The 27,968-nt window shown below is 40.8% G+C and overlaps 2 protein-coding genes across 2 annotated transcripts; one reads left to right on the forward strand and one right to left on the reverse strand.

The window, feature by feature from the left end:
- The first annotated feature begins 1,270 nt into the window (after positions 1-1,270).
- Positions 1,271-13,925, forward strand: TUBE1 (tubulin epsilon 1). Its single transcript, XM_028723206.2, has 12 exons — positions 1,271-1,810; positions 1,922-1,995; positions 3,530-3,582; positions 4,506-4,557; positions 5,848-5,963; positions 8,394-8,515; positions 9,585-9,772; positions 10,036-10,211; positions 10,751-10,891; positions 11,152-11,292; positions 12,726-12,900; positions 13,365-13,925. The coding sequence occupies exons 1-12, from the start codon at positions 1,786-1,788 to the stop codon at positions 13,521-13,523; spliced, it is 1,422 nt and encodes a 473-aa protein (XP_028579039.2). The 5' UTR covers positions 1,271-1,785; the 3' UTR covers positions 13,524-13,925.
- Positions 13,926-14,799: 874 nt separating this feature from the next.
- Positions 14,800-24,667, reverse strand: CCN6 (cellular communication network factor 6). Its single transcript, XM_028723209.2, has 7 exons — positions 24,230-24,667; positions 22,964-23,395; positions 22,248-22,311; positions 19,501-19,786; positions 18,641-18,880; positions 16,654-16,847; positions 14,800-15,674 (listed from the first exon to the last, which is right to left on the reverse strand). The coding sequence occupies exons 2-7, from the start codon at positions 23,029-23,031 to the stop codon at positions 15,393-15,395; spliced, it is 1,134 nt and encodes a 377-aa protein (XP_028579042.2). The 5' UTR covers positions 23,032-23,395; positions 24,230-24,667; the 3' UTR covers positions 14,800-15,392.
- Between the last annotated feature and the right edge of the window lie 3,301 nt (positions 24,668-27,968).

Raw genomic sequence — 27,968 nt, forward strand, 5'->3', positions numbered from 1 at the left:
CACATTATTTCCGTATAAAGCATTAGCGGCAATACATTTTGCATCAAATATGGAGATTTTTCTTAAGATATTAAATCTCTAGAAACTAGCACCTTATAAAGATGACTGGTACCTTAGGACAGTGCAACCATTTGCCCTACTTTATTCATTTACCAACCATCTTCCCTAGTACAACATATTATTTATCCTGTTTGGTCCACCAGCAGGTAATCTGAACTAAGAATGAGCTTCCCAAGGGTTAGGTAGGAGTACACCTAATGGAATCTTCTCCAAAACAATCTCTAGTCTGAACTGATGGACAGGTCATGCAGAGCAAAGAAGCTTCACCCTTTTATTTGAAATTTAGAGACACTTGACTGTTATGGGGGAAAACACAGCAACATCCGTTCTCGTGCTTCTGTACAAGATACAGAGCCTGTATACAGGTAGAACAGAGTTAATGCATTTCTTCGGGGGGATTATTTAGGGGAATACGATGAAAGGTCAAGGCTGTCTCTTACAATCAACTTGTGTATGCAATCAAGCTTTGCTTCTGCTTCATTTCACCCTCTGCACTGGGGTAAGGGTAAAGGTCAGCAATATACTTCCTATCCGCACGTCTGAAAACAAGTAGAAAGAAAAAATGGAACAGGTGATTGTCTGTTCTATTACTTGAAGGTAATATACCTACAAAATCATGAAGCATAATCTTTTGTAAACTACATATTCTATTTTGAATTAAAAGACTAGCTTTTATTATTTTCACAGGCATTATGAAACTGTATTGACTATTTTAGACACTATTTGCTAAAATGTTTCTTGATTAGAGCGCTATAGGTTCTTGTGACTGTAGTATTACAGCTCACTTCTCAGTGCAAAACTGTGATCTTTATAGAACAATGCACTCCTGTCACAGGAGTGTGATAACCTACCAGACCCTTGTGACTGAGAATTAGTGTGCCTTTGGACGACTGGGTTAAACAATGAAGCAATTTGCTGCAGTTCCCTATTTAGTCCCCAAACTTGTCTCTTTTACAACATACCAACGAGGAGCCCACCAAGTACAGTGCATGGTCCAGGTGGGAGCGTAGGAGGAGGGTCACCTAATGTCTGCCTTTTCAGCATTTAGTAATGTTTTAATATTATGAAATGGAAGGGATGCGCTGTTCAAACAGAACCGTGCATTTTAAACAGATTATTTTGCAATGCATACACAGGATCAAAAAACGCGTTTTGATTCCAACTTTTTTAAAAAAAATAAAATGTTACTCTTGTATTCATACGCGACGTGCTTAACGGAAAGATCCTTTCCCTTCGCGTTTTCTACTCTCTTCCAGACGGTCATTTCCAGATGGTGGCCACATAAGAAGGGAGAGCGATGGGACTCCCGGACCTTTTAGCAGCCGCATGGAAATAAGTTGTCCTGCAGGAGGCGACAGAGGCTAGCGGGACCGACGCGCCGAAATCCCCGCTCTGACATGAGCCTCGCCCTCCTTTGCATCAAGTACGACCGTGAGGTCGGAACAAAGCGAGCCAAGGTGGGCGTGGCCCGCGGTCTACAAACGGATAACTGTCATTAGCGAGGGGACCGGATGGCAGGAAAGCACCGTTTGCGGCGCGGCGCATGCGCGCAAAGCAAGAACAAAACGCTCCACGAGCGTTCGCGGCGCGTCTCGACAGCGGAACGTGCGGCCAGAACTCCTCTCTGCGACACAACGCGGGGAACTTTCCTCACACTCACGCCCGTAGTGGGCGGGGCTACACTTCTCGCCGGCCTTAGAAACCAGATCCGCGCCAACGGAAGACATGACGCAGTCCGTGGTGGTTCAGGGTGAGCGCGCTCTCTCTCCCGCCCCCTGCTCCCTTCTCCCTCTCTGGCCCCTTTTCACACCACTCTGCTCTGTTCGGCAGCTTGACCTCTCTTTGTTTTTTCACCTCACAGTGGGTCAGTGTGGCAACCAGATAGGATGCCGCTTCTGGGATCTGGCACTGCGGGAACACGCCGCCGTCAACAAGGTAACAAGCCCCGCCTGACGACTGGGAGGAGAAATAAAATGCCCGTCAGCTCGCGCATGCTCAGTAAAATGCAAACGGTTCGGAACGTTTTACGCGCATGCCTGCTTGACTGCTCCCTCTGAGGTAGCCGCTGAAAGGTGTGTCCGTTAAACCGCCGCGCTTTGGAATTTGTGGGCGTGGTCTTGGCGCGTGCGCTGGCGCGATTTTTAACGCACTCAGCTAATACTTGTCCCTGAGCTCCGCAGTGGACGAGTTAAAATGGCTGCTTGTTTAAAAGAGCAAATCCTATTCTTAACTCAAGTCATTTTTAGAAATAGCTGCCGTTTCCTTTGTTCTGGCATTCCCGTGTCTTCCTTCGCCTGCTTTAGGCGAGGGACTAAATATAGCCGGTGGCCAGGGGATGCTGTTGGGGAAAACGTGGGAAGATTAATGGGCATTGGAAGGACGAAAGGAATGGCTGGAATGTGGAGCACAAGATCTCCACACAGGAGCACCATTCTTTTAACGCTTGTGTGGCCAGAGTGGCACCATTAATATAGAACAGGGATATGCACAAGAGAACCTCAAGGTTTGCAGAAGGACAGAGATCACTTTATTAAAAAGCTGAAGGGAACGACAACAAAAGGCCCAGTGAGGACTGAGCATGCTTAGTGGAGTGTAGTATCCTAGAAGAAGGGATGGCTAACTAGTTGGAACATTAAACAGGAGCCATCAATAGGTCTAGAGAATCAATAGGGGCATGTTCTCTCTCTCTCCAAGAACTGATCATCCATCAGGATGACCAAGGCAATTTTCCATTACGAAACTGGGCCTGAAACCCGATTGAAATGGGTGTTTAAGATCAGTTTCATCCAAAAGACTCTAGAGATGCATAGCCACCATTTCAAGGCCACTGTAACAAGGAGACATCAGCCACTTCCTGGACCCCACTAGCCAACTCTTTGTCGGCTGTTAATGGCTAAGAAGGGCAAGCGTGATCATTCAAATGGGTCATCTGGGTCACCAGACTACTGATGAAAAAGCTGTCATTTTCTTGCAGAGGAGAAGAGTCTAGGATGAGTTTATCCCAGCCACTTGCTCTGCTTGCAGAATATAAGAGCTTACTGGATCAGACCAGTGGCCCACCTTATCCAGAGTCCTGTTTTCACAGGGGCCAACCAGATGCCTGAGGGGTTGCCAGGGCAGGCTGGACAACCTCACTCCAAATTTTACTAATAAATATTGAGAGCCAGATATGCATTAAAGCATTAATTCATCCTGAAGAAAATCCAAAATTATTGCTTTACTGTGATGCAACTTTCCTTTTCATTAGGATGCTTTCTCTATATAGAGTCATACTCTTCCACTATAGATATGAAATAATTTGTGGATTCCATGTTTTTGAGCGCTACTTGCACTTTAGTGGCATACATGAGGCTTTATATTAGGAGCATGTATAATCTCAGAAGAGTTAAATAGTTTTAAGAATGCATACTTTAAGTTTTAGCACAAGTGTCACACTTTAAGATTTGCTTACTGAATGATTCTTTTTTAGAAAGGAATTTACGATGAAGCATTAAGCAGTTTCTTTAGAAATGTGAATACCAGGTAAGTTTTCTTTTTATGAACAATCTTAAATTATTAAAGATGCCCTTAAAATAAATAACAACACAATATTTGGATCCATAGGGAAATGTTGCTTCATCATACCTTGCACTACTGCCGGCAAGTTAGTTAGCATCTTGTGCTGCGTCACAAAAATAAAATTGCAGTGATCCAGCATTTACTTTGTGGATTTCTTGTTCAGTTTATGCCCCACTTCTTATTTTTATTTCTCTCCTTCCATTGGGTTTTGTAGATACCGTGGGTATCAGTGGGAAGGATCTTGTGTCCAGTCATGTCAGCATACATTACAATCAGTTACTTGTGTCTGACCTGTACTGAATGGGCTTTGGTGCTTGGTGTTCATTGTTTTGGAATAATTCACATTTTGCAGTATCAACTTGCTTCAATAAGATTGTGGTCAGTGTTGTCCTCGCATCCCGAGCCCTTCAGTCTCCAGTTTGAGTTACTAATGTGCCCTTTAATACCTTTGCTTGTCATGTTTCACTATAGGAAAAGTGCTTTATACTTAACCTGAATCTGCTTTTTGCCTTCATGAAACTGTTAACCCCTAGTTTTTTGCAGTTTGCTCTAACAAAGATATAAAATATATAACTGCTTACAATTGGGAGGCATGCCAGGTTTTATTTAATAGTTCTCCTTTGTCTACACAACTGCAGAAATTAAGCAGATGATGTTTTTTCCATCCCTAGGCTAGGAAAAGCCTAATTGACTTCTGCATGGCAGGCTTCTATAAAATGAGCAAGAGCAATGAAATTCATAAAGTGTACAGTCTTTATATTAGTTCTTGTTATTCTGCTTTTCAGTTTAATTTAATTTCAGTGAAAGGGGAAAATTGTAATACTCTGATAGCTTAGGTGTAGTCCTCTTTCATGATTTTTATTAATTTTGCTTCTGTTTTTTTCTAGGACAGATGATAGCGCTGGCTGTAGAGGAAAAATCTATTCCTTAAAAGCACGCGTAAGGGGGAAACATCTTTGATTCTGTCAATTCTTATACTTTGTATGCCTCTGAAATATCTGAAATTTTAGGTTTTATTATATCTATATGTATGTGCACTTGGGTATATGTTTTGCTATTTGTTTGAAAACAAATCCTATAGTTCAATTGTAAATGGTAAACTAAAGATAATGGCTTTCAGAAACGTATATTTTAACAAACAAGAAACCAAGTAAAAGAAACAAATTGCAAGCACAAGGAATATAGGAATGTTGCAGGTTCCTTAGAGACTGACACCGATCCAGCTATAAGACACACAAACCTTCTGAACTGCGCATGCACAGTTTCCCCCCTTCAATCCAACTGTCATTTCCACACTTAAAGAGCCCGGTTAGAAAAATATGTAAAAGCTCATCAGAAGATGAGCAAGTTTGTAAACTAGATTTAATAATTTTCTCTTTATCAGATAGCTAATGGCACAATTGCTGCTTCTCCAAACACGGTAAACATCAAAGTACCGTTAGCAATGCCGTTTTATTTTATGTACATTTAGCTAGTGATAAAGTACTGTTGGCTTCAATGTGTTTAAATTGAAAATACCGGTGGTGACCATTTTGCACGTGTCCAATTGACACATGTTCTTTTGAAGAGGGCAGGGCGGGCTTACGTGCTCTGTGGATGCACACAGGAGTCAGGAACGGAACCCCAATAATACAATAGTGTATCGGTTTCTGCTGTAGTGCGCTCAGGTTACAGAATGTCATCCCCTTGCCGCTTAGCATCAAGTTAAAAACATGGGTATTTAAGTTGCCATTTTGGTTGTGCTAATTATAGTAGGGTCTATCTAGTAGTTAAGTTTATTGTTGGTTGTGATTTTAAGATGTTTTATTCTGCTACGTGTTTTGTGGAATATGCCCCAAGAGCATTTGATACAGGGGAGAAAAGATTGAAATAAACAATAAGAAAAGATTAAAAGTTATGTACCATTCTGAAAAGGAAATTAGCTGAGACATAATAGAAGTCATTCTAATTTGTTTATTTTTTTAGCAAGAGCATGTTTCCTTATGTGTTGCATATGTGCATTTTAATTCTTGAGTTGCCCTAAATCAGGGTTGCCAAAATGATCCTTTATTAAATTTCATCCTGAGGCAAATAAATTAGAGATATTCTTCTGAAGTCTGCTTTCAACAAGGGTGTGCTGAAATTAAAGTAAAGAAAGCATTTTTTATCTTTATCTTTTTCATTTATTTTGCGTAATGTTTTTAAAGACAGACGTTCTCAGTCCAAATTCTTTTTGTTCTGCTCCCTAAGGCTCTCCTGATTGACATGGAAGAGGGTGTAGTGAATGAAATTCTGCAGGGGCCATTGAGAGATGTCTTTGATAGCAAGCAGCTGATAACAGATGTTTCTGGCTCAGGGAACAACTGGTGAGGATAGAATTTTCCCCCCTCAAATCTTCATACAAAAATTTCTTACACAGATTAGATGGAAATTGAAAGCAGAACTCCTACATTTCTGTCTTCCTGCAGTCTCTTGAATAAATGGCCATGTTAATATTTTATTTTATTGTTATCTTTAGGAAAACTTGAAAACACAACTACAGTGGTGCCTCGCAAGACGAAATTAATTCGTTCCGCAAGTTTTTTCTTCTTGCGAGTTTTTCGTCTTGCGATGCACGGTTTCCCATAGGAATGCATTGAAAATCAATTAATGCGTTCCTATGGAAACCGCCTTCAGACCAGGTCCGGGGACAGTCTGTCCCCCGACCTCTTCTGAAGGCTGGGGGAGGGGGGACAAGGGCTTTTCTTCCCACCCCCAGCATTTTAAAAAACCCCGGGACAGCGGAGGACTTCTCCGCTGTCCGGGGCGATCTTAAAATGCGGGCGGGCGGCATTTTAAAATCACCCGGGACAGCGGAGGACTTATCCGCGGTCCGGGGCAATGTAAAAGCCCCTGGGAAGGCAGGCAGGGGGGACAAAGGACCTCTTCTGAAGGCTGGCGGGGGGCGAAAGTCTTTCCCCCCCCCCCGCCTGCCTTCAAAAGCCGTCCGGGACAGCGGAGAAACGCGCTGCCTTTCTCCGCTCTCCCAGGAAGGCAGGCAGGGGGGAGCAAAGACTTTCGCCCCCCGCCCACCTTCAGAAGAGGTCCTGGACCTCTTCTGAAGGCGGGCGGGGGGCGAAAGTCTTTGCCCCCCCCCCCGCCTGCCTTCAAAAGCCGTCCGGGACAGCGGAGAAACGCGCTGCCTTTCTCCGCTCTCCCGGGAAGGCAGGCAGGGGGGAGCAAAGACTTTCGCCCCCCGCCCGCCTTCAGAAGAGGTCCAGGACCTCTTCTGAAGGCGGGCGGGGGGCGAAAGTCTTTGCTCCCCCCCGCCTGCCTTCAAAAGCCGTCCGCGATAGCGGGAAGCGCTTCCCTGCTATTCCGGACTGCTTTTAAAATGCTGGCGGTGGGGAGCAAAGCCTTTCGGCCCCCGCCGGCCTTCCTGGACCTCTTCTGAAGGCCGGAGGGGGGGAAAGGCTTTGCTCCCCACCGCCAGCATTTAAAAGAGGTCCCCGGAGATTTCCCTATGGGCTTTCTTCTTGCGAAGCAAGCCCATAGGGAAATTCGTCTTGCGAAGCGCCTCCAAAACGGAAAACCCTTTCGTCTTGCGGGTTTTCCGTCTTGCGAGGCATTCGTCTTGCGGGGCACCACTGTAACAGCTATTCTGCCAGTATGTCATATCTACATAGCTACTCTTTTTAAAAACCCTTTCGTCTTGCGGGTTTTCCGTCTTGCGAGGCATTCGTCTTGCGGGGCACCACTGTAACAGCTATTCTGCCAGTATGTCATATCTACATAGCTACTCTTTTTAAAAAACCAATTTTGTGAATTTCCATGAACATATGTATCATATTACTGTGTTGGTATTCTTCTACTCCTAGTGTTGTTCATTCAGGTCAAATGGTAATCTAATTACAGATATGAACAGCTGACTAAAGAGAAGAAGGGAAACAGATGGAAATTTAAGTCAAAGAAATCTAAACTTTATAAAAAATGCTTTTGAATGATTATATAATGAAAGGGGAGATTCTGAACAGAAGATCAAACTTGATGATCACAAAGAAGTACTAAAAACTTCTAATAAGTACTTCAGTCATTAGGGAAAAAAGTGTGAACAGATAAATTAATTCTATAATAATACATCTAATAGTAAAAATACTACAAAAGATATACATCAGATTAAAAACAAGTTAAGACAAAGGATCAGTCCACTAAACCTCAGCTTGACAGGTCAAATTCCACTTAGAATAAAAATGTCTTAACCAGGCGGTAGAAGGCCAAGAGAAAAAGGACAAGGCAGTTCTTTAGAATTCTATCCTGGTCACACTGAACACTGTATGGTTTGGTTATACCTTTATTTTCTTGATCTTTTTGTTTTTGGTAAAAAGCTTTTGGTAATATATTATTTTGTTTCATGCTGTTTCACTGATCTCCCCCTGTCCCGTCCTGTCCCCCGGCTCTTTTAACATGAATCCATTATCTTTTTGTTTAGGGAGGCAAAGAGTGTCCATGGACACACAGCTGCTGAGTCAGCCCTGTACATGCCAGAAGGCCTTTCCCCTGGTTGCCTTTAATGGGGCTCAGCCTGCTATTTCCAGCGTAATTAAAGCTGCCTTCAAATTCTCCTAAGTTTCATTTCATTTAATTTTTAAGTTGTAAACCTTTCTACATTGTCGCTCTGTTAAGTCTAAAAAACTCAGTGGGGAGAAATCTGTATAGGCATAAAAATACTTGAACATTTAAAAAAAATTTTTTTAAATAAACTAGAATTGTCAGAGTTGAACTAGAAGGGTAGCATATTAAATGTTTCCTATTTACAGGGCTGTGGGTCACAAAGTGTATGGGTGTCAATACCGAGAAGATATTGTTGAAAAGCTAAGAAAGACTGCAGAGCATTGTGACTGTCTGCAGTGCTTTTTTGTCATTCATTCCATGGGAGGGGGTAAGTATGATAAAAGGTGAAACAAAAGCTTAAGAGTTCATGACCTTAAGGACCGCCTCTAGTGCTCCAAACCCAGCACATGATCAAAGATGGGACCCTCGCCTCTCCCCTATCCTCTGGGCATACTAGAGTACTTGGAGGAGAATTTGTCTGTCTCCAACCCAGCACAAACAAGAATTCCTTTTGACCTCTTGTGTTTGCTGTGTTGTGCAATGAGCTTGGGGCAGGCAAGTAGACCTTCCCTGAATCAAAGCTATAACCAATAGAAATCTGGTGATTGAATTGTGGACCTCCTTATCAGAAAATATTTATATCATGCATCTTAAAAGCTCTGCTGCATATTGACGTGTTATGCACCAAAACTCTTTTGTCAGCATCTTTGTAATTTACATGAGAAGAGCATGGTTCTTGTGTAGCCAGACTCCCAGTTGCAAATCTTACTTGGGTCATAAACTCGTTAGGTGACCTTAGGCAAGTGATCATCATTGAAATCTATGATCTGTGAATAATAGTACCCTATGCTAGAAGATTCTTTTGAGGACAACATTGTAATGTACAGAATACATTGGCAGTTTCTAAATGAGCAATATAATGATGTTTTCATTGTAATCTGACAAAAAAAAAATAATTTCTGCAATAAGTATATTTCTATCACAAGCACAGAACACAACATAAATGTATTTGCTCTGTAAAATACTGTAAATTGGATAGTTCTCATGATGTTGAATGTTTTTACTTAAAATAATCAGCTAGTCGTGATTAGAAAGTCTCAAGGAAATACTGCCTTCAAATCTGGGTTGTCTCTTTAAATCCAAATGTTGGATACCATTTGAGATTGCAGTCCATACTGCAATCTCATTATCAAAAGAAATGATATTGGTGAATCGCTCATAATTTTTCCAGTAGAAGACAATCTTTGCATTTCCAAATCTGAACTTTCAATTGGTGAACTTTAAATTAAAAATAAAAACCTTTCTCACTTGTAAGAAAATCCAAAGGAAGTTGAATACCACACAAGACTTTTTCATGTACTCGTTGTCATTCTAACTATTTGAATTCTTGCTTCTAGGGACAGGATCTGGTCTTGGTACATTTGTACTAAAGCTTCTTGAGGATGAATTTCCAGAAGTATATAGATTTGTTACTTCTGTTTATCCTTCCCGGGAGGATGATGTCATTACATCTCCTTATAACAGTGTATTGGCTATGAAAGAACTCAGTGACCATGCAGACTGTGTATTGCCAATTGAAAATGAAGTAAGAATTTATAATACCGTATTAATGTATTAAAACCTTTCTAGATTACAGTTTTAAGTGCAATGTAGTTATTCTTTGTTTATTCTTCATTTTAAAATTTACCTGAAACAACTGAGTAAAATATTAAAGCTTACCCTTACCTTGAAGTAAGCTCTGTTGAATCCAGCAGACTTTCTGAGTAGTCATGCCTAGGAGTCTGCTGTAAGTTGGATAGCTTTGCGTTCAAAAAAATTTACCAGCTTTTTCACCTATGCTTTTTCCAGTCTTTATTTGACATTGTTAGCAAAATTAATCAGATGACCAACTGTGGAAAGTTAGGATCAACCATAAAACCAGCCAGCTTAGTAACTTCAAGTGCAGGTGGAAGAAAGTGTTCTCGGGAGAAACCATTTGATGCTATGAACAATATTGTGGCCAACTTACTGTTGAACTTGACAAGGTGAGCTTCTGAAAATTTTAATTAGATAAGAAGTGGTTGCTAAAACTGAAATCAATGGATGTCACCTTTAGCTTGTGTAGTAAAATGTCTATGCTCCCCTTTCATTTCTTCTGTTTGGGAGACCCAGCTTCTCTCACGTCTAGTCTACCTCCACGCATTATTGTAGCATACTAAGAGACGTTCCTTTTCCATTCCATAATTGAATAGAAGCTTGTAGTGCAACTGTTATGGTATGATGTGGGAGGGAAGCACAGCAGAGATGAATAGCCCTGCTTCACAAGTACAAAGAGGAAAAGCGCTTGTAGCAGCAGCTGAACACAGCAAGCAATACTCTTGTAGCCCCTAGGGTGTTGTTTCTTTCTATATTGCTAAGGGACTTTCCCCTACTTGAGGCTGGAAAATTAGTGAAAATTTTACAATGAAATGATTGCAACACATTTCGCAGTGTAAGCTTACAAATATTCAAAAGCGTGATTTTGTATGCTGCAATATATGTGTCCAAACTTTTTTTCTATAACTCTTGCATTATCTGTATACAGCTCTGCTAGGTTTGAAGGATCTCTTAATATGGATCTTAATGAAATCAGCATGAATTTGGTTCCCTTTCCTCGACTTCATTATCTTGTTTCCAGCTTGACACCTCTGTATACGTTGGCTGATGTTAATGTGCCATCTCGAAGGTGGGTAACCTTGTTTGACATGTGAATGATAGTTGCTCACTACATGAAGATAAAATGGGATGTGTTTAGTAACACATGATAAAGTAATGGGAATCTTGTACTCTTGTTATTTTTAAATCTTCAACATACTTTTCAATTGAAATAGTGTTCTATTTTTATTTGATGCATATTTAGAATTACTCTGCTGACAAATTATGATTGTGTTAACATTTGCTAAGTTTTCTCAGCTACATATTCTCAGATACTCTTTTTTCTCTTAGGTTGGACCAAATGTTTTCAGATGCTTTTAGCAAAGATCACCAACTGTTACGAGCTGATCCAAAGCACAGTTTGTACCTTGCCTGTGCCCTGTTAGTCAGAGGAAATGTGCAGATTTCAGACCTTCGTAGAAACATTGAAAGGTTTGCACACGTCATACATTAGAAGAGAAACTGCTAACTGCTCATACAGCAAATCTTCCCAGTTGGTGTTCATTTGTAGGATCAAATTCCAGTAAGCTTATTAAGGTTATGTTGATCCACTCCTGCAGGCACAGCTGCATCCAGAGGGAGAGGGGAAAGACCATATTCTCAATAACCTACAGAGACTGAAAAATTAGTCACATATATTTATGTACATATGTATATAATTTTTCAAATATATGCTTTTAAATGCTAAGGTAGCATATTTGCCTGAAAATAGGTATTAACACTATCACATACTATTTAACTGAACATTTAATTAACTTGGGGCTGGATATGGTAATCCAACTTGCCCTGATCTGGCAGAAAACAGTCTGAAGTCTGACCCATTTTGACTGGATCTGGAAATTCAAATATTTGGCACTCCTATTCATGTGTATTTGGAAAACCAAACAACCACAGCATATATTTTTTTGTCATATAGTTGCATGAAATTTTGAGGCATAGCAGTCCCTCCTTGCTACACATTGGACAGGTAGATGAGGGGGATTTTGTGCTAGCAACCTTTTAAAATTTGCTTTTTCTAAACACACTCACACATAGAGAGATGTTCGTGTTTGTGTATGGAAGACTGTACAGTCAGTTGAGTGCTCAGTCCTGCCAATTCTCATGCTCTTTGGCCTGTTCAGCTGCATTTCAGTACAGCAATTCAGCTCACTGTCGGTCTGGCACTGGTTTCTGTGAAGTAGCAGGGCAGGGTGACTGCTCAAAGCTTTTGCTATGATACATTTGTCTCACAAGACCTACTGACACAAACCCACGACAGCCTGTTTGTAAAGACAGACAACAAAATACATTGGATGAGATTCTAATCCTGGATTGGAAGCTGGAGGCCTTAATGAGCAAAGTCTAGCTCCCTCACACCCAGCATTCTTCTGTACAGGCGCACACACCCCATTTACGCACTTTCAATCTGTGCGCAACTGCACATGTACATTGTGATCCAGAAACATCACAAAAAGGGGCAGGGCATGGGCAGAACAGGTTGTTTGCAGGCTTTTTCAGTGGTTTCAAATACATGCTAATTCAATGATGCACGCGGTGCCTCAGAACGTAGCCCCCGCGTAAATGGGAGGTTACCTGTATTTAATTGCAAAACTGGCTCTTAGACGCTGTTTTTAGTTGAAATTGATTCAGATCAACCCAACCCACTCTGTAGTGGTTTGTAGCTGCCTTTAGCCAATCTGGATTTGGTAGAAATTGGTCCAATTGTGTTTAGGATTCAGCCAGATCGGTTGCACAGCTGTAGCTGAAAGCACATGAAAGTGCCACTTGGGGGGGGGGGTAGAGTCGAATGTGCATTTAGGGTTCATGATTTGTGTAGTTTATTTTACTGCTTGCCTTCATGTCAGTCTCATAATTTCATATTGCAGGTTGAAAACTTCACTTCAGTTTGTCTCCTGGAATCAAGAAGGATGGAAAACTGGCCTCTGTTCAGTACCACCTGTGGGTCATTCGCACTCATTGTTGGCACTAGCAAATAACACTTGTGTGAAATCTACTTTTGTAGAGCTCAAGGAGAGATTTACAAGGTTGTACAAGAAAAAGGTATGTCACATAATGAGACGTAATATTGTCATTGTAAGTAGTTCAATTGTACTTATATTACAAGTGGTATGTGGAAATATGCTGCACTAATGGTAGCCTCCCCACATGCTTCACTTGGACTTAGAAGGGGTTATAATACAGTTTGGAGTTAAAGAAATGGTTGGGTGACTGTGGTGCAAATGCACATGGACATGAACTGGAGGAAAAGAGCGAAAGTAGGAAGTCTCTGTTCTGCCCTGTGCCAAATCCCTCACATACCCAACTACAGTACACACATGGTGGATAGATTGTGCGTGATATTCTTGTTGTTGTTATTGTTGTTGTTAACCCTTAATCCAAAAATTACCACAACAGATCCTTACATTAAAGTTATAACCAGTTTTGCACGTGGAATTGGAAGACTTGAATTCATTTGTTCAATGTTCCTGTAAACCATGTGACTAATGTAACATCTACTCTTGCAGGCTCACCTTCACCATTACCTACATATTGATGGGATGGAGCAGTCCTGTTTCCCTGAAGCGCTTTCATCTTTGTCTGATTTAATAGAAGATTATAATCAGCTAGATGCTGCTAACTGTGGGCCTGCTATAGATCCACCAAGACTGAAGATAGCAATGTAGCACTTGTTACAGGGACGGCGTGTGTGTGTTAAAGTTTAGATCACCAAATTATACTCATGCAATCCAGTTAAAAATAACCTGGGACGAACTTACTTTGGCTGAGGTTAGTAAATTTCATTGTCAAAAGATAGTAGAAGTGTTCAGTTTAAGTGACAGTTTCACATATTTGTCATATTGCACAGATGCTGGTTTACGTATTTCAAAAAAGCAGAAGGAATTATAATACTTTCTTATGGTCTACCTCTCTTGATGTAATTTTAACTTAAGCACTATTTTGAAGATACTTTTATATGTAGATTATGAAAACAAACAATTTTAATATAATTTGACCATATCAGATTTTGTCATAAATGAATTTTATTTACAAGATATTTACATAATAAAATGTATAATTTCATAAAATTTGGCCTCGTCCTTGTGAATCCTTGTCTACTACATGCCCCAAACTGTTATACATCTGGTTATCAACTAGTCTAGAGCACCAACTGCAGTTTAACAACATAACATTACTAGCTCTAAACAGCAATACAAGACCTGATATATCTACTACTGTAAACTCAGTACATACCTTATGTTGTAGAGAAAATTATGTTATAGAGATTTTCCATGCAAGCACGGTAACTTTAAATAACGCAGTTATCCGTGAAACGGCATACAAGAAGGTTCTATCCCCCAGTTCACAAGTTGAGCATTTACATTCTTACTGAATTGCAGGCTCTGATACAATATTTTTAAGAGGCATACAGAAATGCTGCTAAATTGCTTGGCTGCTCTGTTTTGTTTTTGTTGAAGAGAAAAGGAAAATACTAACCTGGGAGATCAATATCAAAGACTGTTCCATATAAAATTGCCTGTCTAGAAAACTACGATTTGGTTCCAGTAAACATAAAGGTGTTTCACTATGCTATCGATCATCAAGAAATATGCAATTTGATACATACAATCATGCTTTGTAGATCTCATAAATAATCATAAATAAATGCCCAAATCCTTGTTTTGTGTTGACTCCCTCAGTCACCCTGATCTATCTGAGGAGATGCATGTGTTGAAGTTTATGTACCCATTACTAGCTGGTTTGGATGACAAATTGCACACCACCACATTTTCACACAGGTGCAGTGCAATCCTATACGTTTCGATTCAGATGTAAACTCCATTGAGTTCTTCTTAATCACAAGTTAACACTATGCACATGCATGCAAACTATTTGGATAAATGATTTTATGGGTTTTGAATTCTTACTTTTGCAAGCCGTCTGATACTGTTCACTTATTGCTTATGCGCAAATTTAGAGAAAAGTAAAGGGGTGTGCACACAATGTCCATGCATTGCACACTGATTCAATCCCTAATCATACCTGCATTGAACAGGGAAGATCTTCAGGGAGCTTTCACTCATGTTCAGCTGAACATCTCATGCAGGCTCTATGAGGTCCCTTGCAGACCTGTTCACTGTGGAGATGATCAGGGATTGAGCACTTGGATGTTGGGGAGGGGCTTGTGTACATGCATCTTTGGGCAAACATCCATATGAATCAGTTGTGTATAGGTAACTAATTGATTGAATTTTTATGCATGAAAACCTGCCATTTTTCTGTGGGATTGGTATACCCCTTCCACATAAACTAAGTCTTGCATTTTAAAATATTTAAGAAAATGCTTTATTGCTACAGTATTTAACTGGATTTAAATAGCCACACATTCTGCTTTTCCAAATAAAACACATTAGGGGCAAGCTCTGTCTTGGATGAAAGGATTGCTGTGTGGATTCATTTAAAACCTAAAATTTCAAACACAGCTACCTGTCAGTGGTGTTGCATGAGCAACTTTTCATGGGAACATTTGACCATTTTCTTTCCTGTGTTGCCACTTACAAGAGTTTGAGTTCAGAAAATATGTTTCCTGAATCATTGCATGTCTTCTGACAAACACAAGATGTAATCCACATCAACTTCCACTTAAAGGAGCCTTCCTTTGGACAGTCAAACTGCACTGTAATCATTACAGATTTGTTGGGTATGCAACATCTCTTGTCCAGGCAGATTCCACAAAAGGTTGGTCTATATCTTTGTGTACTTGTGCATCCAGAAAATACTAGTTTCTCTGCCTTGGCAAGCTGGAATGTAGGTCGGCATGTTTTTCCTTTAGGTATCTTGAAATATAAATAAAAGTAAAATCTTGCTATTATGTTCAAAGTGAAGTTTATTACATGCATATTGAAGTAGCAGTGTTGAGGCCATGTTTTTAGCCACTTACAGTGCATGCAAATTTAAAATATAAGTTTAGCATTCTTGATTTTTGTGCAGTGCTGATAACTTAGTTCTACACAGTTAACTCCTGCAGGTTCACTATCCTGCCACCTTCAAGACCACTGTGATACTATATGAGTGGGAAATTTAATCAGTGACCTGTGAGATTCATCCCAGCACTTTACCACCTGACTTTCTGGACACCTGATTTGGGCTAATATAAACATGTGACAACTGGGGGATGCAGTCAGCAAGCACCAGTGCTAGTAGACATGGATTGTACACTGCACTACAGTATATATTTAAATCAGCATGATTCCACTTTAAATAGCCATTGCTTTCCCCCAAAGAAAACCTGGGTTCTGTAGTTTGTTCAGGGTTCTAAGAGTTCCTAGGGACCTCTAGTCCCCCTCAAGTAGCTGAAATTCACAGTGTTTGCTGGGAAGAGATTGACTGTTAAATCACTCTTGGAATTGTAGCGCTATGGGGAATAGGGAGTCTATTAACCACTCCCAGTACTCTGAATATACTACAGTTCCCAGGATTCATTGGAGGAAAGCAATTAATATTTTAAGTGGTATAATTCTGCTTTAAATGAATAGAGTAGATGGGACCTGAAAGAATCTCCTTTGAACACCAGTAGTGCAAAGAAGGGCCCAATAATTCTCTATTGGTAGTTATGTGCCATATGAGCAATGTAGAAAACATTCCATAAGTTTCCATGAGATGATCTGTTCTTCCTGTCTCCCTAATTTTCAAATCCACAACTGAACAGACCAGAACTTCTCTCTCCACCAGCCCCATGGTTATTTAAAAAATCATACATCTAGCAGTTAATACTTTCAGCCTAATGAGGAAATTGTGTTCTGAAATGTGGTTTACCTTTATGCTCTTTGGAAATTTTGCTTGGCATGGTTGAATGTAGCACAGTCTCTTTTCCTTCCTTATTTCACATTTACTGTTTTCATTGGTCACTCTGTCAGATATTCCCATGCCACACGTTCGGGAACAAGGTGTCCAAGGAGTTGCTTGAACCAGGCACTTCTTCTTTAAAACAAGCGGCACACTTCTGAAAGCTAGAAGACAGCATTATATTACATCTTGAGCCAAATATTTTTAAGCCATTTAATTCAGATCAGTTCTACTAAGGCAACCCAAAAATAGCATGGAACATGAGAATTAAGCATGCCAGGTTACCAGGATCACCTTTTGGATTTTACTTGCTTAAATTACGGAAATTGGGTTTAGATTTTAAGAAATAGCTGCCACAAGTTCAATTAACTTTTAGAGGAATTTAGCACCTCATTCTCCAAAGATTTGATTTTATATCTTGGTAATGCTGCTTGTTTGTTTCTTAATGCTATGACTCTCAAGTCTGCCCTAGAAAGCAAGACATTTTCCTGAAAGAGTTCTTACAAAATAGACTGGCTATGTGAAATACCTGTGTTAAAGTGGATATGGGGCGCCTAGGCCAGGCTTTATCCATATACATATGCTGGAAGTTCTGTATCAAATTAGTTTTCTTTAAGAGGATCGGGGTTGAGGGCTTTTATCCCCACATTCCAAAGAGTTGGAGCAGTAATAGCTATAGATCTTAAACCTGCTTTTTACAATCTCCACATAGCAAATCCTGATGATGGGAGTTCTACAGGATGACTGACCAGATTTGAAATGTGCACAGTTTAAGAGGACAGAGCAGATATATGAGGGTACCTGGGAAGTAAGCAGCAGCAGCTTAAAAATCACAGCGCAGGAAGCAAATTTAAAAGCCTGGCACAGATCTGAAATAAATAAAGCAAGGTTACAAAGCTGTGGGTTTATATATATGTGTGTGTGTTGTACATAAAATAATTTCATTGCTTTTACAACAGGGATTTGTTAACTAGGGCAGTGCATGCAGAAAGAAGGAAAGATAGTAAAATATTAAAATTAAGCTTGTTCGGCAAGATACGGAAGGAAAAAACCCTTAGTTTTCAAAATTAATTGTGAGAGCATGCAAACCATGCATTAATAGTGTATAAATCATAAGCTGCTTGGATTGTTTTGGAGGTTCTCAGCATTTTCACAGAAGTAAGATTGCAACTGTTTGTTTTGTCTAATCTGCCTTTTTCAACTTTTCTCTTGTTGCTGCCTAGTCTTGCCCTAATATCTTGCAAGCAACATTACAGGGCATGTTCTACGTCCAATGAGTGTTGCTATCTTCTGAAAAGCTTTTCTATGTTACACAAGTCATTTTGTTTCAGACCCCTACGTTGGCTGGTGTACTTCTGACTATATTGATAATGTAGCTGAAAAATCTGGAAGGCCTGTAAGCATTTAAAACAAAGGGAGAAATCCCATCCTTATCGCAGGAGTGGGGAACTTGCATTCTGGGTCCTGCATGTGGCCCTCGGTGTAACTTCATGTGGTTGGGGTGATAAGAGGGAAGAATGGAGTCAAACAAATGGAGTCATGGAAGGAGGTGGGGGGGGCAGTCCTCCCAAAGCAAGCTGTTCCCATTCTTTCTGGCAGCTTGTGGGGTGGAGAGGGGAGAGAGAGAAAGGGGCATAAAGAGAGAAAAAGGAGTGGCAGAGCTAAAGTTGTGGCTCTGGCACAGAGCCCCCGAAAGATTACCTCTGAGGTTCTTGACACAAAAAAGGTTTCCCAATCCTGTCCTGGAACCTAAGAGTAATCTACAAGAAGAGACAAGCACCTACTCTACCCCAATCTAACAATTATAAATTCAATTATAAAGCTGCCCTACAAGTACCAGAAGTTTCTGTTACCTATTTAAAAAAGAGAAATGCAAATAACTTTATCTGCCTCAAATAATAAGGAAACACCTCTTTAAAAAAATAAATCTATCATGAAGAAGTCTAGCCTTGCCTACCTGACATTAATCTGTAACTGGTTGATTGCTGATCCTGCTGTCCTGAAACACATTTGGATTGTCCAGATTTCTTTCTGCTCTTCGGTGCTGCACATTCACTAGGTGCTGGCTTTGAGATGAAGACAGGTGTACATCCAATTGCACCGTTCACACATAGACATTTGTAAAGAGGAGTGGGCTGGAAGTCATGGCCATTGACATAGTGCACCCCATTGAGCTCACAACCTACTGCTATCATATCTGGGAATAGTGAAGAAAAAAACCAAGTAAACCTGTATGGATCCCTGCAAGAGGTCTGTTCTAGACAAATGGAACGTAAGACTTCCTAGGTGACATTTGTTAATAACAGTAGAGTTTAGCTTTTATGGGTCCTTTGGAGTATTCAAATAACTACATATACTTATTTTGCATATATAAATTGACTGACTACTGTATTAAAAATCCACAATTCAGACTGCTTAAGATTTTGCACCTACTGTAGTATAACCATTGACTATGACGGCAGGATATAATATCACAGTTGCTACAACCATTATTTTATTTGCTGTTTCCCAAAAATCTTCTATAAAAGGGCAACGCCACAAGATTCCTTTCCAAAGCTCTCTGTGGGTGCCTGAGTTCCTAACGGTTAGCAGAGTCCAATTTAGAGCTATAATTTCCAAATTGTTAAACACCAGCAATAATGGATTTCTTAAAAATTTAAGGCTCATTGACATCAAGAAAATACATTTTTTAATTATCATTTAGGGTTTCATCTCCTTTGAAAGAAAACGGGTGTGAAACTGAAGAAAGCAATGGAAGTCATGGTGTTACATTTTATTCCCTATTCCCATAGAAAATAGAAAAAATGAGGGACTTACATGCACACACTCCATTTTCATACCTAGGCTTATCTGCAGAGTAGTCGCAGTATAGCCCCTTGTGGGGGTCACAGACCTCAGCTTCATTACATGTTTCCCCTGACTGCTTGGCACACATCTTGCAGCATCCGCAGCCATCCTTCACCAGGCTCACCCCGGGGCTGCAGGTTGGTACCACTGGGCATCTGCAGGGCCAGTGGCAAAGCTCTCTGCGTTGATGAACCTCTGCAGATTTTTCTCCAGACTTTCCTTGCTTCTGCCTGTTGGTTTGCACCCTGCAAGAAAGCTTTCATATAGGTGGACTTACCTGAGAGCTGGAAAACGTCCAACAAAAATGGCAAATGTGTGTGTATACACACAAACACACTGCTGTTATTCATATTTATTTCCCCTTTGCGCAAGAGATCGTGGCAAGCTACAATTATGTACAATACAACAACAAAATATTTTCCCTTGTAAAGAAAATCTTGTTTAACTCTGTCCTAATTGGTACTGTATAATGCAGTGCTTCTTTCTGGGGGGATTCAGGGGACGCATACCCTTAAACATTTTGTGAATCTTTGTCTTTTGGGCCATTTACTGTATTTATTTTTCCCAATTTGAACTATAAAATGGTGATTTTCTTGAGTCAAAATGAGAGTACCCCTAAACATTTTTAAAGAAAATTCTATAATGCATTTGTCGAGCATGTATTCAGTCTGGTCAGGTATGACTGCCTCCCTTTGTACAGCAGTCTACATTCTTGCTAGGCAAAAGTCAGAGGTATCTACATACACACCATGTACACATGCACACGCACACACACATCTCCATTGAGTCAAGTAAATGGCACTGTACCCAGATGGTACAGTAACACAGAAACTATACAACTATAACTATCCTCAGGGCTATGGTGCAATCTTAGTATCCTTACAACAACAGCTTTCGATGTGGGGCTTGGCTAACAGTGTTTAGCCAGCTTCCTGCTTCAATTGCCAGGTGTAGTTTAGGACCAACTAAACCTGAAACTCTTCACACAGCTAGCAAATGTAGATCACATCTTAAAAGTGAACAACAAGCATTGGAAGGCCCTGATTTGGATCAGGACCCTGGCATGGGGGTAGAGGGCTTTCACCCTTTATTTGTGTGTCCCCACTGTGGTCCTAATCTAAGGTTACCAGATGTCTCTGTTTCCCAGGGACAGTTCCCAGATTTACAAATCAGTTCCCTGACAAAATCCATCTATTTAGTAGGAAGTTGAAAAGTATCCCCGGATCTGGTAACCTTATCCTAATCCAGCCCAGAGGCCCTGAGCTTGCTATTAGCATTGGGGAGAGGAGGCTGGAAATGGTGTTCAGAACCTTTCTTTCCTTTCCTGTGCAAACATTCACAGGTGCAGCACCATCCCACTAACCGATGGCATTATTTGTGTACTTTACGTTACTCAGGAGGTTGAGCTATTCTGGAGGCGCAAGGGAGCATCTGTAAAGTCTTGCGTCCAATGGGAGTACATACAGCACACAAGTCAAATATTTGAGAACTGGGCAGTGGGCACATAGCTGGAAGAGCCTCAGTAATATCCAGTGAGAGGAAAGAAAATGAAGGCCTGCCAGCAAAGGATTTCTTTTAAAAACAGCACATGCGTACATGCATATTCAGCAGATTGGCACTCCTACAAAACAAGCTGCAGGAATCTTTCAGGGTAACACGCTCCATACACAGAAATATTAGTTTTCCCCACTCTACTCCCCAAAGTGCAAACTTCTATAATCTTTAGAAAAACTAGTTCTGCTCTACTCTAAAATTATCTGTTAACCATCCTGAAAAAAGTGTACAGCTAATATTGAACAGTTCTGCTATCCTCATTTCACTGATTATTTATAACCTGCCTTTCCCTCCCAAGAGAATCCCAAAGCAGCTAACAACATAAAGCAATTAATGCAAAATATCAGAATGATAATCAACATTATAAAACAGAGTATATCAAAATACAAGGCAAGTTTTTTTTTTAAATCAACCTTTTCCAGATTAAGTTGATTTCCACAGTTTTATCTTTCTTTCTATCCATAAAGCCTTTTAGGACCGATTAACCATTTCCCACCAAGTAAAAGTGGAGTGCAGAACTGAAAATTGTGTAGCAATTTCTTGCAGCAAAAGTACTATTGAACAAAATACTTGTGATAGGAATCAATAGTAACCTTGCAATGTTATTTTTTTTAACTAGGTGGAAAGGAGATAATCAGTCCTAAAAGACTTTATGGCTAGGAAGAAAGATAAAACTATGGAAAATAACTAGATACAAAAATGGGGATGGGGAAGAAACTGCTTGTGTACTCTACAAATCCCATTTCCATGTAATTTGGGTCATTTGTATTGGTCGATGAAAAACGACTAGATTTAGTTAATAAAATTAAAGCAGTTTTCTAAAAGCAATTTATTTGTAACTCAAGCAGACTGTACCATGAAAGACAACAGGGACCTAAACAGGGGGAATATGCTTGCTTTAAACATAGTAGCAGAAAATAATTTATAAAAATTTCTAGAGAATCCCCCAAAAAACGCTCTAAGAATTTTATAAAAGCATAATGCCATAATAATCTAATCAAGTGCCTTGTGTTAGAATTGCAAATTATGTAAAAAGAAAAAAGAATCACCCACAAGTAGGAACAACTCAATATTATGCACAAACACTTTATTCCCTTAAGTTAATTTCACTTGCTTAAGTTTCAGCCTTTGTTCTGGCGAGGATTTTTTTCTAGAAAACTTACCTGTTGAGCATAAGTGATTATAAGGATTATAAGGATGGTGGGGATGAGGAGCCACTGCATGTTCCTGTGAAGGCAGAAATGAAAAACAGAGAGAGTGAACAGGCTGAGCTGTGTCAGAGCCAACACCATGCACAAAGTCTCCTCTGTCTCTCCTCTGCAAACCTTCTCTCCTCAGCACACTCACAAAGACACACATATTCAGGTTTGGAATCCCTCACAAAAAACTAGCTTCATCCTGAATCTTTCAAATAACTCTTTTTCCTGAGGCTTATTCTCCAAGTTAGGCTATTTGTGCCTGCTCATTACTTTTAGGAATATATTTTTAAATGTTTTCCCTTGTTTCAGAGCATTATTTTTTAATGCAAAGCAGGAGATTGTTCCCTTGCTTCTTCTTTTTTTTTCAAATTTCAATCTAGCAAATCGTGAGGCACTGCTCAGGGGTAGGTTGTGTCTGTCTGAGGATGTAAGAGATGTGGGGGTGTCCATACTGGGTATGGCAGCTTTGAGTTCAGGATTAAAGTTAAGGAACAAGTAGACTGCTAGGATGAGGATTGTCTACAAACCATAGAATCATAGAATTGTAGAGCTGGAAGGGACCCCATGGATTGTCTAGTCTAGTCCAACTCCCTGCAATACAGGAGTCTCAACTAGATCATACATGGCAGATGGCCATTCAACCTTTGCTTAAAAATCTCCAAGGAAAGAGAATACACTACCTGTTGTGGGAGTCTGCTGAACAGCTCTTACTGTCTGAAATATACTCAGAGTCGAGAGTGGATTTCATGCTCTTTATTCAGCTCATAGTGGTGAGGAGGAATGAAAGACCCCCCAAAGTATCTGCTTTATATACATTATTTACACAATGGGCTGCACATGATTGGCTAATTCCGGATTTCTCCTGTAGGCCAATCAGGTTGTGGATTCACTTCCATCTGGAACTGGATTGGGTGGCTCCTGCAGACTAATCATACTGCTGCATTCTGAATCCTATTGTTCTAGGACCAATCAGACTGCTGCATTTTGGATCCTATTGTTCTAGGACCAATCAGACTGCTGCATTTTGGATCCTATTCAACTCAGTACATAAGACTGTCTGACTATTCTTCCTGAAGTTTAGCTGGAATCTCATTTCTTGTAACTTGAAGCCACTGGAGGAGAAAACAAGATGGAATTGGAACATTTGGTTGAAATGGCTGCCACTGATATGAAAATACCAAAGAAGAACTTTTGGGAGGTGTGGAGATGTATGGGAAGTTATTAATTTAGAGGGCAAGGCGATAAAGGTTGGAAGGAGAATGAAGAGGAGCCCAAACCATAAACAGTTATTTGCACTGATAAGTTGTGGAATATTTATGATCAAGAACCCCTAATAGCACACCCTGTGACTGGACTGAACGAGGCCTAAAACAGCTCCCTTTACTAATTTTAGCTCTGTTACAGACTTCAGGAAAGCAGCTGCTTAAGGAAGGCTTGTGAAAGATGATTCAGACACCCATATTTAAAGGTGTCAGTGCAGCAAAATGTTTGTCAACAAATGTCAGAAAAAACAAAGCACTTTCATAGATTCCTCCCTCCTCTCTCCTTCCAGTGTACCCCCCAGAGAGTCATTTCTGCTCTTCAAAACATATCTGAGAGTTTCCTCAGGCTAATCTCTTTCCCAAGAGCTTAAAGCTGAACTGAACCATAAAGTGCCCTGCAGGCTTCTGCTTCCAGTGTTCTCTGCAGCAGCTACATTGGCTCATTGCTCTCTAGCTGAAGCAAGCTGCTGATTGCTACATTTAAGATGCCCTAAATTAGCTGGAGCTGGCTGCCTCAAGATGGAGGAGTTCCAGTTGACAACAGAGTGGTAGCTGACTGTTTAGGGGCACAAAATTCTCATCACTGCAATATTATTAAGGGCTCATCGACAAGGGAGTTTAATGTGGATTTGAAGCTGCTTATGCCTCTCTTTGTGTCACCCACATAGTATCATCCTCATCTACCTGGCAGCCTGCACTTTCCCTCCATTAAAATTGGATTTTCCTGATCCAGGGATAATCCAGCAAGGAAGTATATCCAATGTTAAAATTACATTAGCCACATGTGGATGTTCTTAAATATATTGTGTGGGTGTGTTGACTTTTGGGGTGCTGCCTATCACCACACACCGAAATCCAATTTTATTCCATCGGTCCAACGGAAACAATGCTCCGAAAAAATATAAACAGATTTATTTATTTTTTGCAGAATTGTTCTAGCACAAAACAGCTGCATTAAGAGCCACACAGGCATAGAGTATACATGAATGGGAGGGAGGGAGACATCTTCCTGGCAATGATTATTTAGCTTAAAGAGATGTGACCAATTTTCAGTTACTCAGATCTGCAAATTGCCAAAACAAATCAGGGCCACAAACAATTTAAAAATTAAAGGTGTGTGCACAGATAAACAGGCCTCATGTCAACTCAGAGAAGTACTGAGCAGCAAGGAAAACACACAGTGCAAGAAGCACCCACTAATGTGAACAGGAAGCAATGAGATAGACTTCAGAGGCATAAAACTGCAAGTGCTCATGTATAGATGGTGCAGCATAAATGTAGAAGAAGAAGAAGAGTTTGGATTTGATATCCCGCCTTTCACTCCCTTTAAGGAGTCTCAAAGCGGCTAACATTCTCCTTTCCCTTCCTCCCCCACAATAAACACTCTGTGAGGTGAGTGAGGCTGAGAGACTTCAAGGAAGTGTGACTGGCCCAAGGTCACCCAGTAGCTGCATGTGGAGGAGCGGAGACGCGAACCCGGTTCCCCAGATTAGGAGACTACCGCTCATAACCACTACACCACACTGGCACATGTACACATGTGTACACAGTGCATGGATACAACATAGGAGAGCTGAGACAGGTCTAATTTGTTCAAGAGCATTACTGCTCCAACCTACCTCCAAACAAAGCTGTCCCTTCTTGATGACATCATCTGAAGCCATTGAAGTTTAACTCTTTCTACTATAACAGCCACAACAAAAAGATATCAAAACCATATAACTATTTTCTTTAGAAGGTGACAAGAGGTTTGTCTTTGCTCCTGTGAGAAAGCAATGAAAATACAAAACCTTAACAGGAGAATAGTTACAGGAGAAACTCAGTCAGATGGGTGGGATATAAATATTATTGTTGTTGTTGTTGTTGTTGTTGTTGTTGTTGGAATACTATTTAGTAGTACACAACCTGTGCCCATCACACTTAACAAGAGCAGCAAATTCCAATAGCTGAAACAAGTAGCCTGGTATTGGACAGTATCATCAGGACTACATCAGACAACTTGTAATTATCAAAGACAATCTTTGCTGTCCCTGGTTACAAACTCTACCTGCTGATGGCATAAGGCAGTGGAGATTCTAGCTCCCAGAGCTTTAGCACCTCATCAATTGCTACATTGTGATGTGCACACAAAGACACTTAATATCTTTAATAAAAATACATTTTAAAAATATAAAAAAATAACCACATCCTTCGTTTTTAACCAAACTGGTGTCAAGGACTTGAATACAGCTCTTATATGAGGTGTGTGCTCTGTGAAAGTCTACAAAAAAAGAAAAAAAAAGAAATAGAAATAGGCTTGAATCTCTTTTTGCTTCAGTTTCCCAAAGATGTACATCCATTTACTACTATGATAGGAATGCTATTCATTTTTTAACTCATCTGAGTGAATGGATAATCAAGTTCTCTGTTTCCATGGAAATGCCAGCTGGAAGCTGAGCATAAAAGCATTCCCTTAGTTTCATCTGTTGAAATGGGAGGGGCTGGGGGGTAGGCTTAACCATTCATATTGGACATAGGGTTACTGCCTGTGGGTTATCCTTTGAAAAATTCCCTGGATGTAGAAAGCTGTTGAAGTTATGAGACAAAATCCCAAACTGTTGCCCAAGCCGAATTGGCTAATGAGATTATGGAGGCATTTGGGGATGTAAGGGGTATTTTTGCCTGGCCTTTAGATTTTAAAAGTCCTCAAGACAGCTTATAAAACAAAAGTCACATAAAATTTTGATCTGTGCTTTCTCCTTCTACTACCAACGGAAAGGAGGATGCAAATGGCAGTTGGTCCCAGGAAGGTCAGTGGAGTGGGGGTCTTGTTTAGGGTTACCAGATGTCCCCGGTTCCTGGGGACAGTCCCTGGATTCACCATTCTGTCCCACAGACAAAATCTGTCCCCGGAATGTCACCGGATTTTAATGTCCCCAGATTCATGCCTGGGGACTTCCGGGGAGGCAACATGGTGGACACCATGGCAGCAAGCAGCACCAGAGGTCCCAGCCATGTCAAAGTTCCAGCCAGCCAGTCCGCCACTGGGGCGCGGGGGGTGGGGTTTGAAACATTCTCGGGAGACGGAGCCTCCCTCCCTCCCTCCGCGCCTCCTCCAGCACCAGCAGCCTCTCTTGTGAGGAGGGCTGTGTGCGAGTCTGCTGTTTGTCCACCTCTGGTAACGAGACACCACCATGCCAGTTAAATCTCCATAGAGACTGCACTCACCCTCCAGCAGTCTCCCAGTTATGGGAAGCTGGTGCTTTGTGTGTGTGTTTTAATGCGTGTTTTCCCAAGACCAGCGAGCGCCTTTACTCGATCTCTCCCCCCCCCCCAACCTCTTTGTTTGGTGTTTGTGTGTTGTAGATGGGCTTCTCTGCCTGCCTTGTGTCAAGGTGCGTGACTGACAACTTTGGGGTCCCCCCCTAAAAAAAGGTCAAGAACTCTGAACAACCCTTTCCTAAAATAAAGCATGAAATCCCCCACCCCCACCAGTGTCCCCGGATTCCTTGAAAAAAATCTGGTAACCACAGTCTTGCTGCCGGTGTTGGAGGCCTTGCTACTGATTCTCTCTGCGATCCATGGAAGGGAGGAGCCAAAGAGCAATTGACCCCTCCCAACCATGCCAATGAAGGCAGTCCTGCCGCTGCCTTTCGTCTCCCTCCAGTCATTCCCTCTGGGATTTCAACAAGGCTTCCATCGTGCATCTTCTTGCATGTTTCAATAGCCAAAAGCCTCCGCTTTGGTTTTCCGGCATCCATCTTCCTTGTGGGAAGATGTTCCATCAAGAGAAGGTCAGTATAGCACTTACCTGCACATAACCTGACAACAAATGCATGGAATATCATATGACTTACTAGTTATAAAAATGGGGCCACTTTTCATCTGCTTCACAAGAGAGGGAATGGCAGCATTTTATACATTACATAGGCCCCATCTGGACAACTAAAGCAATATCATTCAACTTTAAACTTTAGTATCTGGAATTTAGTAATCTGAATTACTTTCCCTCATATCAAAGAACCATAGAGTTGGAAGGGACAACGAGGTTTGGCCCAACATGGGGCTCGAACCCACGATGCTGAAATCAAGGCTCATGCTCTACTGACTGAGCCAACTCTATCACCACATGGGACAAGCTGGAACCTGGAGGCACCCTACAATACAATTACAATTTCTTCACCTCCGTCATTTTGACAGAATAAGTCTAATTCTTACCTGTGTCTTGTTGTGCCTCCAAGCAAGTATTCCTCCACTCGTACTCTAAGAATTAGCCCAAATGTGCTGAGCTCCTTGGAATATTTTTCCTGCTGCTCTTGGGATTTTCCAGCTGGCAAATGGGTATGTGTCACTTACAGCATCGGTGACTCTTACATTTGAAATCTATCAGTGATAAAATATAAAATATCAGGAAAAATTTTTACTTAAATTCCCACCACATTAA

Source organism: Podarcis muralis, chromosome 3 (genome assembly GCF_964188315.1).
Source record: "Podarcis muralis chromosome 3, rPodMur119.hap1.1, whole genome shotgun sequence".
Taxonomy (NCBI): domain Eukaryota; kingdom Metazoa; phylum Chordata; class Lepidosauria; order Squamata; family Lacertidae; genus Podarcis; species Podarcis muralis.